Consider the following 14,730-nt stretch of genomic DNA (forward strand, 5'->3'; position numbering starts at 1 on the left):
TTTTAAGTGGGAGAACTTGCACAATTGGTGGCTGACTAAATACTTTTTTGCCCCACTGTACCACACCCCCTCGGGCCTTATTGCTTAAGTGTATGACTGATGATGGAGTACTCTGGTATATGGGTCTTTCTATAAAGGGTATAGAGTACCAGTGACAACTGTTTGGACAACTGTTTGGAGCTGTTACAAAGTCATTAATAATAATTTGCCTCTTTTCTTCACTTGAATACATTAAGATATAAAGGGGGAACATAGATATATTCAATATAATTCATGAGTTGAATCAAAAAATGTTTAAACCCTTTCTCATGCTTGGAGTCTTCACAGATTTGGCAAAAATCGTGTGACATAAAACATTACCTTTCTTTCTTTACATTTATGATACTGCTGTTTGTTGTTATATCATTTACTAAGCATTTAACAACAATGAATTACACATTGAACTTGATCCTGTAAAATTCCTGGATATTGGACTCTTTTTCTGTATGGAGATCTTGGAAGTGCACTGTAACCTCGTAACATTTCGAATCTCCCAATGTTGAGGTGTGAAAACAGTTTTCATGGGCACACATATACAAAATAATGTATGGATTTCAAAATCGAATTCTTATAACAGAAAGAGTAACTTTAACAAGATTAATCAAAGAAAAATTGACACTGTCATTAACGGTCATTAACAATAATTCGGCATAATATTTGTTTGATGTGCATTTTTTATGTGTAGCTGTTTAGGTACGTAGGGAATTTAGCGCACAACATTAGCTGATTCAGGAAAGGGTTTTCCGAATGACAGTCAAGTGATAAAGATCGGGTGTGATACTGCAGACGATTGAACAACATCCAAAGTGCGGGAATTAATGTTGATCTGGAGAATTGACAGAACATTTTGGTGTCTGTTGTTACGGCGGTCAAGATAATTAGCCCTGGACAACATTGGCAAGATCAAATTGTATTGGTCACATATACATATACACATGTGACAGATGTTATCGCCGGGGTGTAGCGAAATGTTGCGGTTGTAGTTCAATTCCTGAGGTAAGATTACTGTCCGTGTACGTTTTGATCGTTTGTTTTCCGAGTTCAAATGGAGCAATCGGGAGGGTGAAAACGGCGTATATATTCTTTAGAAAAAAAACAAAAAACTTCATATTTTGATTTTCACATGTGGGTGGGGTTAAATGTTGAATGCCTGTCATTGGTTAAGTGCAAAGCCAACATTTCCTGTCCTTTCAAAGTAGGAGTTCACCCTTCTAACTCCATTCTATGAATATATTATTTATTAATTCATCGATTAATAGCTGCCCATACCGTGCCACAGTGCCAAGATTAAGTAAGATTTCTCAATTTCTGCATAAGATTTAATGTGTATTGACTTATTAATGAACTGCTGTTACTGTAAATGGTTAGCAGACTGATATATCCTAGCTACCTAATTAACCATTGGTTATTTTATTAAATGATACCATACAGCCAAAACAACAGTATATATTGCTAGACTAGAGATATTCCCCCAGCTATAGTTAGTCAGTGGTTGCACATCTAACTAGCTGGAATGAAGCAAGGATGTGAATAGTAGACATGTAAATATATCCTTTCACTGTTTACAGCAGGTCTTCAGCTACCCAGAGCTGTCTGATCAGCCTGATAGGGTGCCGTGGTTGTGTCCAGCTTACACCTGTGCAAATGCATGCTGTAGGTCCACCACACACCTGGAGGATTGTGGGGTCCTGTCCAGAAGCAACCTCTAGCTCCTACACCTAGACACTTGTGGAGATCTGAGAGGATTGAACAGGTGTAAGCAATATTGCCAAATTTCACCAAGCCTTTCAGAGAGTACGGTGGAGCTCTCACCATGTCACCACCCATCAAACAATCCCTTTCAGATCTCCACAAATGTGACTCGTTTCAGGAAACTAGGTGTATGTCGTGTGTCGCTACTTCACAGGAGCCATTTGAACATAAAACTTTTTTTTATCTAAATGCATTTTTCTGGAACGTGAACTTTCATGTGCCTTAATAACAAACTTGTATGCCATCTGTAAATACAAATAAAATGGTTAAATTACCAGCCTAGTTGGTTTAGCCACAAAAAAGACAGCAACTTTCCCACTAGCTATGATTGGCTGAGATAATGCCGAGAGATGAGTTCGGATTGGTCTGCCATGTATCATGCTTCTATCTATAGTATGAGCTGGTCAGTATGTGTAGGTAATCCTTTCTAACGCGGCTTTTTTGAAATATATCATGTAGTAGAACTGCGTAAGTGTTGCTCTCCACTTTCTGGAGGACCGAGTTTTGAAATCAGTGGAATTAGAGTATGATAGCTAAGGAGATGGAGGAAATCCTGGCGTTTTATTGCAAATATGCAGACGGAGTCGAAAAGAGAATACACAGAAGGCTGTTGTATAAAACATTCGATCTTCAATCTAATGGCTAGAATGGCATACGTGACAGAGAGGGAGAAGCATCCAAATCAAATTGTATTGGTAACATACACTTGTTTAGAAGATGTTATTGCGGGTGTAGCGAAATGCTTGTGCTTCTAGTTCCGACAGTGCAGCAATATCTAACAAGTAATATCTAACAATTTCACAACGTATACCCAATACACAGAAATCTAAGTAAGGAATGGAGTTAGAAATATATCAATATATGGAAGAGCAATGTCAGAGTGGCATAGACTAAGATACAGTAGAATAGACATTATTAACCTCACTAGGGTATGTGGGACGCGTCCCACCTCGTCAACAGCCAGTGAAATTGCAGGGCGCCAAATTCAAAACAACAGAAATCCCATAATTACAAATCCTCAAACATACAAGTATTTTACACCATTTTAAAGATACACTTGTTGTAAATCCAGCCACAGTGTCCGATTTCAAAAAGGCTTTACGACGAAAGCCCACCAAACGATTATGTTAAGTCAGAGCCAAGTCACAGAAAAACACAGCCATTTTTCCAGCCAGAGAGAGGAGTCACAAAAAGCAGAAATAGAGATAAAATTAATCACTAACCTTTGATGATCTTCATCAGCGGACACTCATAAAACTTCATGTTACACAATACATGTATGTTTTGTTCATACTTATATCCAAAAATCTGAGTTTACATTGGCACGTTATGTTCAGTAGTTCCAAAACATCCGGTGATTTTGCAGAGAGCCACATCAATTTACAAAAATACTCATAATAAACATTGCTAAAAGATACAACTGTTATGCATGGGATTTTAGATCCACTTCTCCTTAACTTCTTTGATATAGGGGGCAGTAGTTTCACTTTTGGATGAATTGCGTGCCCATAGTGAACTGCCTCCTACTCTGTCCCTGCATATTATTATTATTATTGGATATAAAACACTCTGACATTTCTAAAACTGTTTGAATGATTTCTGTGAGTATATCAGAACTCAAATGGCAGGCAAAAACCTGAGAAAAAATCCAAACAGGAAGTGAGAATTCTGAGACTGGTCATTGTTAAACTCATCGCCTATTCAATTCCCTGTAATATATGGATCTATTTGCACTTCCTACGCCTTCCACTAGATGTCAACAGTCTGTAGAACGCTGAATGAAGCCTATACTGTGATGTGGGACCGGATGGGAGGTGTTTGAGTCAGTGGTCTGGCAGATTGCCAGTTCTTGGTCACGGGCATTCCTCATGATATCGCCATGCGTTCCATTACTTATAGAGACTGAAAATAATTCTCCGGTTGGAACTTTATTGGATATAAATGATAACAACATCCTGAAGATTGATTCTCTACTAAGTTTGACCAGTTTATTCGACTTGTAATATAACTTTTTGAAGTTCTCGTCCGTTTGCCTGCATCTGTGAGAGCGTTTGAACACGTTTGGACACGTGTACTACACATGCTAGCAAAAGTAGCTAATTGGACATAAGTAATGGACATTATCGAACAAAACAATGATTTATTGTGGAACTAGGATTCCTGGTAGTGCATTATGATGAACATAATCAAAGGTAAGGGAATATTTATGATGTAATTTTGTATTTCTGTTGACTCCAACATTTTTATTTTTATTTTTTTATTTCACCTTTATTTAACCAGGTAGGCAAATTGAGAACACATTCTCATTTACAATTGCGACCTGGCCAAGATAAAGCAAAGCAGTTCGACACATACAACAACACATAGTTACACATGGAATAAAACAAACATACAGTCAATAATACAGTGAAAAATAAGTCTATATACAATATGAGCAAGTGAGGTGAGATAAGGGAGGTGAAGGCAAACAAAATATATAAATAAATAAAAATATAAAAAGGCCATGGTGGCGAAGTAAATACAATATAGCAAGTAAAAAAAATTAAAAAAAAGTGGAGATAGTAGAGATAGAAAAAAGTAGAGATAGAAATAATGGGGTGCAAAGGAGCAAAATAAATAAATAAATACAGTAGGTAAAGAGGTAGTTGTTTGGGCAAAATTATAGATGGGCTATGTACAGGTGCAGTAATCTATGAGCTGCTCTGACAGCTGGTGCTTAAAGCTAGTGAGGGAGATAAGTGTTTCCAGTTTCAGAGATTTTTGTAGTTCGTTACAGTCATTGGCAGCAGAGAACTGGAAGGAGAGGCGGCCAAAGGAAGAATTGGTTTTGGGGGTGACCAGAGAGATATACCTGCTGGAGCGCGTGCTACAGGTAGGTGCTGCTATGGTGACCAGCGAGCTGAGATAAGGGGGGACTTTACCTAGCAGGGTCTTGTAGATGACCTGGAGCCAGTGGGTTTGGCGACGAGTATGAAGCGAGGGCCAGCCAACGAGAGTGTACAGGTCGCAGTGGTGGGTAGTATATGGGGCTTTGGTGACAAAACGGATGGCACTGTGATAGACTGCATCCAGTTTATTGAGTAGGGTTTTGGAGGCTATTTTGTAAATGACATCACCGAAGTCGAGAATTGGTAGGATGGTCAGTTTTACAAGGGTATGTTTGGCAGCATGAGTGAAGGATGCTTTGTTGCGGAGTAGGAAGCCAATTCTAGATTTAACTTTGGATTGGAGATGTTTGATGTGAGTCTGGAAGGAGAGTTTACAGTCTAACCAGACACCTAGGTATTTGTAGTTGTCCACATATTCTAAGTCAGAGCCGTCCAGAGTAGTGATGTTGGACAGGCGGGCAGGTGCAGGCAGCGATCGGTTGAAGAGCATGCATTTAGTTTTACTTGTATTTAAGAGCAAATGGAGGCCACGGAAGGAGAGCTGTATGGCATTGAAGCTCGCCTGGAGGGTTGTTAACACAGTGTCAAAAGAAGGGCCAGAAGTATACAGAATAGTGTCGTCTGCGTAGAGATGGATCAGAGAATCACCAGCAGCAAGAGCGACATCATTGATGTATACAGAGAAGAGAGTCGGTCCAAGAATTGAACCCTGTGGCACCCCCATAGAGACTGCCAGAGGCCCGGACAACAGACCCTCCGATTTGACACACTGAACTCGATCAGAGAAGTAGTTGGTGAACCAGGCGAGGCAATCATTAGAGAAACCAAGGCTGTCGAGTCTGCCGATGAGGATGTGGTGATTGACAGAGTCAAAAGCCTTGGCCAGGTCAATGAATACGGCTGCACAGTATTGTTTCCTATCGATGGCGGTTAAGATATCGTTTATGACCTTGAGCGTGGCTGAGGTTTACACATGACCAGCTCTGAAACCAGATTGCATAGCGGAGAAGGTATGGTGGGATTCGAAATGGTCTGTAATCTGTTTGTTGACTTGGCTTTCGAAGACCTTAGAAAGGCAGGGTAGGATAGATATAGGTCTGTAGCTGTTAGGGTCAAGAGTGTCCCCCCCTTTGAAGAGGGGGATAACCGCAGCTGCTTTCCAATCTTTGGGAATCTCAGATGACACGAAAGAGAGGTTGAAAAGGCTAGTAATAGGGGTGGCAACAATTTCAGCAGATAGTTTTAGAAAGAAAGGGTCCAGATTATCTAGCCCGGCTGATTTGTAAGGGTCCAGATTTTGCAGCTCTTTCAGAACATCAGCTGACTGTATTTGGGAGAAAGAGAAATGGGGAAGGCTTGGGCGAGTAGCAGAGGGGAGGGCAGTGCTGTTGACCGGGGTAGGGGTAGCCAGGTGGAAAGCATGGCCAGCCTTAGAAAAATGCTTATTGAAATTCTCAATTATAGTGGATTTGTCGGTGGTGACAGTGTTTCCTATCTTCAGTGCAGTTGGAAGCTGGGAGGAGGTGTTCTCATTCTCCATGGACTTTATAGTGTCCCAGAACTTTTTTGAATTTGTGTTGCAGGAAGCAAATTTCTGCTTGAAAAAGCTAGCCTTGGCTTTTCTAACTGCCTGTGTATATTGGTTTCTAGCTTCCCTGAAAAGTTGCATATCACGGGGGCTGTTCGATGCTAATGCAGAACGCCATAGGATGTTTTTCTGTTGGTTAAGGGCAGTCAGGTCAGGAGAGAACCAAGGGCTATATCTGTTCCTGGTTCTAAATTTCTTGAATGGGGCATGCTTATTCAAGATGGTGAGGAAGGCATTTAAAAAAAATATCCAGGCATCCTCTACTGACGGGATGAGATCAATATCCTTCCAGGATACCTCGGCCAGGTCGATCAGAAAGGCCTGCTCGCTGAAGTGTTTCAGGGAGCGTTTGACAGTGATGAGTGGAGGTCGTTTGACCGCTGACCCATTACGGATGCAGGCAATGAGGCAGTGATCGCTGAGATCTTGGTTGAAAACAGCAGAGGTGTATTTGGAGGGCAAGTTGGTTAGGATGATATCTATGAGGGTGCCCGTATTTACGGAATTGGGGTGGTACCTGGTAGGTTCATTGATAATTTGTGTGAGATTGAGGGCATCAAGCTTAGATTGTAGGATGGCTGGGGTGTTAAGCATGTTCCAATTTAGGTCGCCTAGCAGCACGAGCTCTGAAGATAGATGGGGGGCAATCAGTTCACATATGGTGTCCAGAGCACAGCTGGGGGCAGAGGGTGGTCTATAGCAGGCGGCAACGGTGAGAGACTTGTTTTTAGAGAGGTGGATTTTTAAAAGTAGAAGTTCAAATTGTTTGGGAACAGACCTGGATAGTAAAACAGAACTCTGCAGGCAATCTTTGCAGTAGATTGCAACACCGCCCCCTTTGGCCGTTCTATATTGTCTGAAAATCTTGTAGTTGGGGATGAAAATGTCAGAATTTTTGGTGGTCTTTCTAAGCCAGGATTCAGACACGGCTAAAACATCCGGGTTGGCAGAGTGTGCTAAAGCAGTGAACAAAACAAACTTAGGGAGGAGGCTTCTAATGTTAACATGCATGAAACCAAGGCTATTACGGTTAAAGAAGTCATCAAAAGAGAGCGCCTGGGGAATAGGAGTGGAGATAGGTACTGCAGGGCCTGGATTCACCTCTACATCACCAGAGGAACAGAGGAGGAGTAGGATAAGGGTACGGCTAAAAGCTATGAGAATTGGTCGTCTAGAACGTCTAGAACAGAGAGTAAAAGGACGTTTCAGGGGGCGATAAAATAGCTTCAAGGAATAATGTACAGACAAAGGTATGGTAGGATGTGAATACAGTGGAGGTAAACCTAGGTATTGAGTGATGATGAGAGGGATATTGTCTCTAGAAACATCATTGAAACCAGGTGAAGTCATCGCATATGTGGGTGGTGGAACTGAAAGGTTGGATATGGTATAGTGAGCATGGCTAGAGGCCCTACAGTGAAATAAGCCAATAAACACTAACCAGAACAGCAATGGACAAGGCATATTTACATTAAGGAGAGGCATGCTTAATCGAGTGATCAATAAGGGTCCAGTGAGTAGAGGTTGGTTGGGGTCACGGCGATCCAGACAGCTGGCCGGGTAGATCGGTAGCAAGATGGCGGAGTTATGTTAAATTATGTTAAATCTGAGCGCCGTCTCAGATTATTGCATGGTGTGCTTTTTACGTAAAGTTTTTTTTAAATCTGACACCGCGGTTGCATTAAGAACAAGTGGATCTTTAATTCTGTGTAAAACATGTATCTTTCATCAAAGTTTATGATGAATATTTCTGTTATTTGACGTGGCTCTCTGCAATTACTCCGGATATTTTGGAGGCATTTCTGAACATGGCGCCAATGTAAACCGAGATTTGTGGATATAAATATGCACATTATCGAACAAAACATAAATGTATTGTGTAACATGATGTCCTATGAGTGTCATCTGATGAAGATCATCAAAGGTTAGTGATACATTTTATCTCTATTTCTGCTTTTTGTGACTACTATCTTTTGCTGGGAAAATGGCTGTGTTTTTCTGTGGCTATGTACTGAGCTAACATAATTGTTTTGGTGTGCTTTCCCCGTAAATCCTTTTTGAAATCAGACATGTTGGCTGGATTCACAACATGTGTAGCTTTAATTTGGTGTCTTTCATGTGTGATTTCATGAAAGATTGATTTTTATAGTAAGATATTTGAATTTGGCACGCTACATTTTTTCTGGATTTTGGCCAAGTGGGACGCTACCGTCCCACCTATCCCAGAGAAGTTAATGCAACCGCTGTGTCAGATTTCAAAAACACTTTACGGAAAAAGCACACCATGCAATAATCTGAGTACAGCGCTCAGAGAACAAAACAACCCAAACAGATATCCGCCATGTTGTGTAGTCAACAGAAGTCAGAAATAGCATTAAAAATATTCACTTACCTTTGATGATCTTCATCAGAATGCACTCCCAGGAATCCCAGTTCCACAATAAATGTTTGTTTTGTTCGATAATGTCCATAATTTATGTCCAAATACCTCTTCTTTGTTCGCGCGTTTAGCACAGTAATCAAAATTCATGAGGCGAGATCACTAGGTGCAGACGAAAAGTCAAAAAGTTCCGTTACAGTCCGTAGAAACATGTCAAACGATGTATAAAATCAATCTTTAGGATGTTTTAACATAAATCTTCAATAATGTTCCAACCTGAGAATTCCTTTGTCTGTAGAATTGCAATGGAATGCAAGCTAACTATCACGCGAGCGTGCGTGGTCAGCTCATGCCTCTCTGGCAGACCTCTGACTCAATCCCCTCTCATTCGCCCCCACTTCACAGTAGAATTCTCAAACAAGGTTATAAAGACTGTTGACATCTAGTGGAATCCTTAGGACGTGCAATATGACCCCATAGACACTGTGTATTCGATAGGCAAGGAGTTGAAAAACGAATTATATCCATATTCTAGCTTTTATGACTGAGTAGCAGGCAGTTTAATTTGGGCACGCTTTTCATCCAAAATTCCCAATGCTGCCCCCTACCCTAGTGAAGTTAAAGTGACTAGTGTTCCATTTATTAAAGTGGCCAATGATCTCAAGTCTGTGTATATAGGCCGCAGCCTCTCTGTGCTAGTGATGGCCATCCATTTATACGGGTAAGAGAGTCTAGCTAGCTACATTTTCAGATATTACACGTTTCTAACTTTGTCAAAGTAATTTCAAGTTAGTGTACTGTTAGCTAGCTAGCTAACGTTATGTGTATGATCTGTGTAATAATATTTGTATCTCAGAGCCATTTGCATTGCTAGTTATAGCCTAATGTTAGCTAGCTAACATTGAACCGGGTTGCTACCTGCAGATTCATGCAGGGTATTAACGTATGAGTTGCTATTATGGTTCATTGTTTAGCTTGCTAGCTACATGCCTTAACAAAAGACTCTATGCAAGTTACTATTTAAATAGAATGTTTATGATGACACTGCAACCCCTATCGATAGATGTAGCAGGTAAGCATCTAGAGAGCAGAATAACTGATGAATTTACGAACGCTCAACACCCGTGTCACTAAACGTTGGATAAAAAGTCAAATAAATGTTTTGCCAGCTGCACAGTTGCAGTCACCAACGGTCTGGATAACATAAAATCAGCCTAACCAGCTCTGCTAGGGCGTGTAAAATGGTCAGAGTGAGCTGTTCTCTCATTTATGCCTGGAAGTAGCTAGCAAGCTAGCCAATGTTAGCCAGTTAGCATTACTTTCAAAGCAGAATTACTTTACCATTGTTCCTCAACTGTAGTCTATGAAATACTATTTCATAGCTCTGAGTCTCTACTTTTATCCAATGTTAAAAAACACAATTTCCAATGTTGCTACATAAGACCGAAACGAGCCGGTCGGTCACAAATTTTCACAAATTTCTAAAAAACAGTTTTTGCTTTGTCATTATGCGGTATTATGTGTAGATTGCTGAGGGGAGAAAAAATATTGAATCAATTTTAGAATAAGGCTGTAACGTAACAAAATGTGGAAAAGTCACGGGGTCTGAATACTTTCCGAAGGCACTGTATTTCTGCGTAATTTTCATTAAATAAAAACACAGAGTGATTTATTAGTTATACCGTGATGATTTAAAAATACAATTACAAAGACTGCATGTGGGCTTTAATAGCTTTCAAATACTTGATTCCTACGTCCTTGGGAGAATCTCAATTGCATTTCCTTGATTTGTCGCATCCTGTCCTCGTCTCCTTCTTAAAACCCATTGGATGGGAATGTCAGAGGTCCTTCCACTGTCACCTTCTTATCCAAAGGGTTTTGAGAAGGGGGTGAGGAGGCAGGACTTGAGTGATCAAGGAAATGCAATTGAGATTCTGCCGTTGCTTCCCCCATACCTCACCTCCCTCTTAAAGCACATTGGGGGAGAGGAGTGAAGGTTCCTCCCCTCAGGCTACAATGCACTTTCAAGGAGAGGCAAGGATTGGAGGAAATATGGACAGAGGAAGCAAGAATTTGACGGCTAGGTTTTAGACACAGACTCTCTCACTCACACACACACACACACACACACACACACACACACACACACACACACACACACACACACACACACAAGGCTTGAAGAGTTTATTGATTTCATTATTGGTTATTATTATTGTCAATGATTTTGTTGACAAAACCCATTGTATTAAATTATTATATCACCTATTAAAACATATAGAAATGCTGTTGTTTCTTTTTTTTCATTCTCCAGGAATGTTTGGCATTGCTATAAATGATAGCGAAATTGACTTGAGCACAAAAAATGCCTGGCGACTAGGCATGACAAAGAAACATGTGGTGTCCATGTTTCTTGGAACATTTTGAATGACATGTACAGTAGATGGTTTGTTGTTGCTAGGTAGAGATACTGTGTGGTCTCATTGTGCCTACCTAGACTTTTATCCCTCTAACTACACATATGAAGCTACCTAATCATATTTAAATGTATATCAAACCATTTAGAGATGTTGACCCTGATGTCACACATTGGCCCATTTATTTATAGAAAGACCCTTATGCAGGTTGATATTTTGAAGGGAAAAAGCAGAGCTGACCACTAGATGGAGACCAAGTATTTTGTTGATGTGATTCTTTGCTTGGCCACATCTCGCTCTCTGATATGCAATGTAAAACTCTTGTATTTGCTAGATCCCCTCACAGCATTCTACTGTAAACAGTGTCTGAGGCTTTCCTCTGCTCCCCTCTAGAATCTGTCCGTCTGTCCTGAGGATGAGTCCATCATCATGTCCTCCTTCGTCAATACCATGACGTCCCTCAGCGTCAAACAAGGTATTCAACCTAACACGGCCTGCCACTCATATTACAGAAATAACATAAATATATACAGTTTCTCATTTAGACTCATGTTGTTGATCCAACCTAAAAGAGAGTTCATTCCATCTTTTTTCTGTATATGTTCCAGTTTAGAAAACCTCTACTTGTATTGGCCAATGCTTACCATAGTTGTTTTTATGTTGACCAGACCTATAACACAATTCAATTTATTCTGTTGCAGTACAGTAAATATTCCAGTTTAGAAAATGTCTAATTAATCATGCTTAGTTGTTTTTATCTATCTATATTAGCCTTAAGCACTAAAAGCCTTTGTCTGTGTAGACATGTGTTGTTTTGGTAATGGCTGAGTGATGGACAGATGAAAGGAGGGAGGGCAGATGGTGGGCAGAGTATAAGCCTGAGCCGCTCTCCACCTCTTCGCCCGCTCCCCTCCCTCCTGTGTCATGGTGATCCCATATCTGAGTGAATTGTCTCTGTCGGTGTTACAGTGGAAGACGGGGACGTGTTTGATTTCAGGGGCATGAGGTTGGACTGGTTCAGATTGCAGGTAAGACGCCATCAGGAAAATGAGATGAGCTTTGTGGCAGTGAGGCAGACCTGGGTTCAAATAGTATTCAGAATCCTTTCACAATACTGGACTGGGTTTGACACTTTTGAGACTATTCTATTGGTTCCATTGCACCAGGCAAGCTCAATGGAACCAATATAATAGTCTGAAAAGTGTCAAACCCAGCCCATCTGGCAATCCTGGCAGGCTAGAGCAAAGGCTTAAAGTATTTGGAAGGATTTCAAATATTATTTGAACCAATGTCTGGGCTTTGAGGCCACTGCTAGGTGTGTGTGTTGTAATTAGCACTGTGTGTGTCATAATCAGACATAATTAGCACTCTGGGCCAGTAATGAGGGGGCAGTGTTTAGCATGCTACCCTACTCCTGTCAGCCTACTCCTGTTTCCTATCTATAGGCGGCTGTGCTGTGCTGTGCCCTGTAGCCCATTGTGTGTGTTGGGGAACGCGGGGAACCTCCGGTAGATACAGTAGACCAGGTTCCCCTCCGTCTCATCAGCCATAATTAGCACTCTGGGGCAGTAATAAGGGAACAGTGTTTAGCATGCTACCCTACTCCTGTCACACTGTTGCCTATCTATAGATCAGAGAATGACCTGAGCCCCTATCCACAAAGTATCTCATAGTAGGGGTGCTGATCTAGGATCTGTTCATATGATCTTATTTATTATGATCTAAAAGGCAAAAATGATCCTATATTAGCACTCCTACTCTGAGCTGCTTTGTGAATACAGGCTCAGATCTTGTATTCAGAGTAGTTTTGTATTTTAGATCGTAATGAATAATATGATCGATCTGATCCTGGATCAGCACTCTTACTCTAATGCTTTGTGATACAGGCCCTCTGGCTGCTGCTCTACACCCTTCACAGACAGCTTCTCGTACTGTACACTAGGATAGCAAATACAGAACTGCTCAGATAACAAGAAGCAGGGCGTTTGTTTATACACTATGCGTCTTAGCGTTCGGTGTTTGCCAGGGACAAAGCAAATTCAGGAAGTATTTAAACAGCCTGTACAAGAACAGCTGACTAATGTATGAACAGCTAGCTATATATACAGTATAGGCCTACATATTCAGGTGCTGCTGTCATCCCTAAAAGTAGTATGGTTGTATAAATGTCACTGAGTAGTCCTTATTTATCGAGGTGGAGCTCTTCATGTGAGGATCAGAACCTAAACCTGTCTGTTCCACAAGAGCACTCTTGTGCTCTCTTCTCCCAGCTCTATGTCAACCACATAACCCACACATGAATTAATTTAACAGACTAGTAATGGAGAAGATATGGCCTGAAATACTGAAAGGAGGAGGAGTACGCTCTGTCTGTCATTAGTGACAAATGTCTAACCATCATAAAGAAATATTTTTTTATTTTTTCATTCATGTGCATGATGTGCATGTTATTTGAAGTGATGAAAAATACATTTTCATGCATTTCAGAGAAAATGTATTATGGATATAGGAGGATAGATTCTGGGCCCCATTCATTTTCTTAAAAACTATTTGGAATTAATGACAATAAATATTCTTCTTCGAAGCTGTGTTTGTTTAAGAATCATTGCTCGCCTATTAACCCATCCCTTAACACATCTCTCCCTGTCTCGCTCGCTCTCTCTTGCTCTCTCAACCATGCTTGGCTCCTCAGTACTCTGCTGAGATCATCTCAACCACCCCTGCTGCCAGGGACCTACATCACTCTCCCTGATCCGTTGGTCGACTCGTTGTTCCACCGTCGTCCGATTGGCCCAGCCCTCCTCTCAGATGGATTTTCATGTTGCGTCCCAAATGGCACCCTATTCCCTATATAGTTCAATACGTTTGACCAGGGCCCTATGGGGTAGGTCTATGGGCCCTGGTAAAAAGTAGTGCACTACATAGGGAGTAGGGTGCCATTTGGGACAGAGGCTCTGCCATGGCCGTCCCACTCAGTTCCCTCTGAGATGTTGTCTGATCTCAGCTCAGGGCCTCGGCAAGAAATGCTACAACTTGGAAAAGTTTCTCAGTTTAGTCGGTAAATTAGGCCAGGGGAGGCAGGGGGAAAAGAGAAAAGCTTCCATGCGTGGAATGGGAACTGTTTTCCCAACACAGCTGAACAACTATTTTCTCAAGTCTCATGGTTTTTCTACTGGCTGCTCCACACCCTTCACAGACAGCCTCTCGTACTGTACACTAGGATAGCAAAAACAGAACTGCTCAGATAACAAGAAGCAGGACGTTGGTTTATTCACTATGCGTCTTTGGTTCGGCGTTTGCCAGGGACAAAGAAAATTCAGGAAGTATTTAAGCATCCTGTACAAGAACAGCTGATAAATGTATAAACAGCTATATATACAGTATAGGCCTACATATTCAGGTGCTGCTGTCATCCCTAAAAATAGCTGGTTGTAAGTAAGAATATGACAGTGAATAATCCTAATTTATCAAGATGGAGTTCTTAGCCCTGAAAGATTAATGTTTGGATCAGAACCTAAGTCTGTCTGTTCCACAAGAACACTCTTCTTCTAAAGGTACTACCGCATGTACTCTCTTCTCCTTCCATAATCCACATGCCATGTGAGCCGTTACAGCACTCTGGCAGACAGACTTTGTCATAAGCCATATCAATGTCCTTTCTGTTAA

The 14,730-nt window shown here is 41.1% G+C and overlaps 1 protein-coding gene across 8 annotated transcripts in view; it reads left to right on the top strand.

The window, feature by feature from the left end:
* Nucleotides 1–14,730, top strand: part of LOC129820893 (nck-associated protein 1) — a 75,475-nt gene that overhangs the window by 35,487 nt on the left and 25,258 nt on the right. For 5 of the 8 annotated variants that reach the window (XM_055877977.1, XM_055877976.1, XM_055877978.1 and 2 more), the window contains 2 exons: nucleotides 11,458–11,538; nucleotides 12,024–12,092. In XM_055877977.1, the coding sequence (XP_055733952.1) occupies nucleotides 11,458–11,538; nucleotides 12,024–12,092 (150 nt within the window). Of the gene's footprint in view, nucleotides 1–11,457; nucleotides 11,540–12,023; nucleotides 12,093–14,730 lie in introns of all 8 variants that reach the window. The other 3 variants (XM_055877979.1, XM_055877981.1, XM_055877982.1) reach the window with 1 other exon arrangement.

Source organism: Salvelinus fontinalis, chromosome 23 (assembly GCF_029448725.1).
Source record: "Salvelinus fontinalis isolate EN_2023a chromosome 23, ASM2944872v1, whole genome shotgun sequence".
NCBI lineage: Eukaryota > Metazoa > Chordata > Actinopteri > Salmoniformes > Salmonidae > Salvelinus > Salvelinus fontinalis.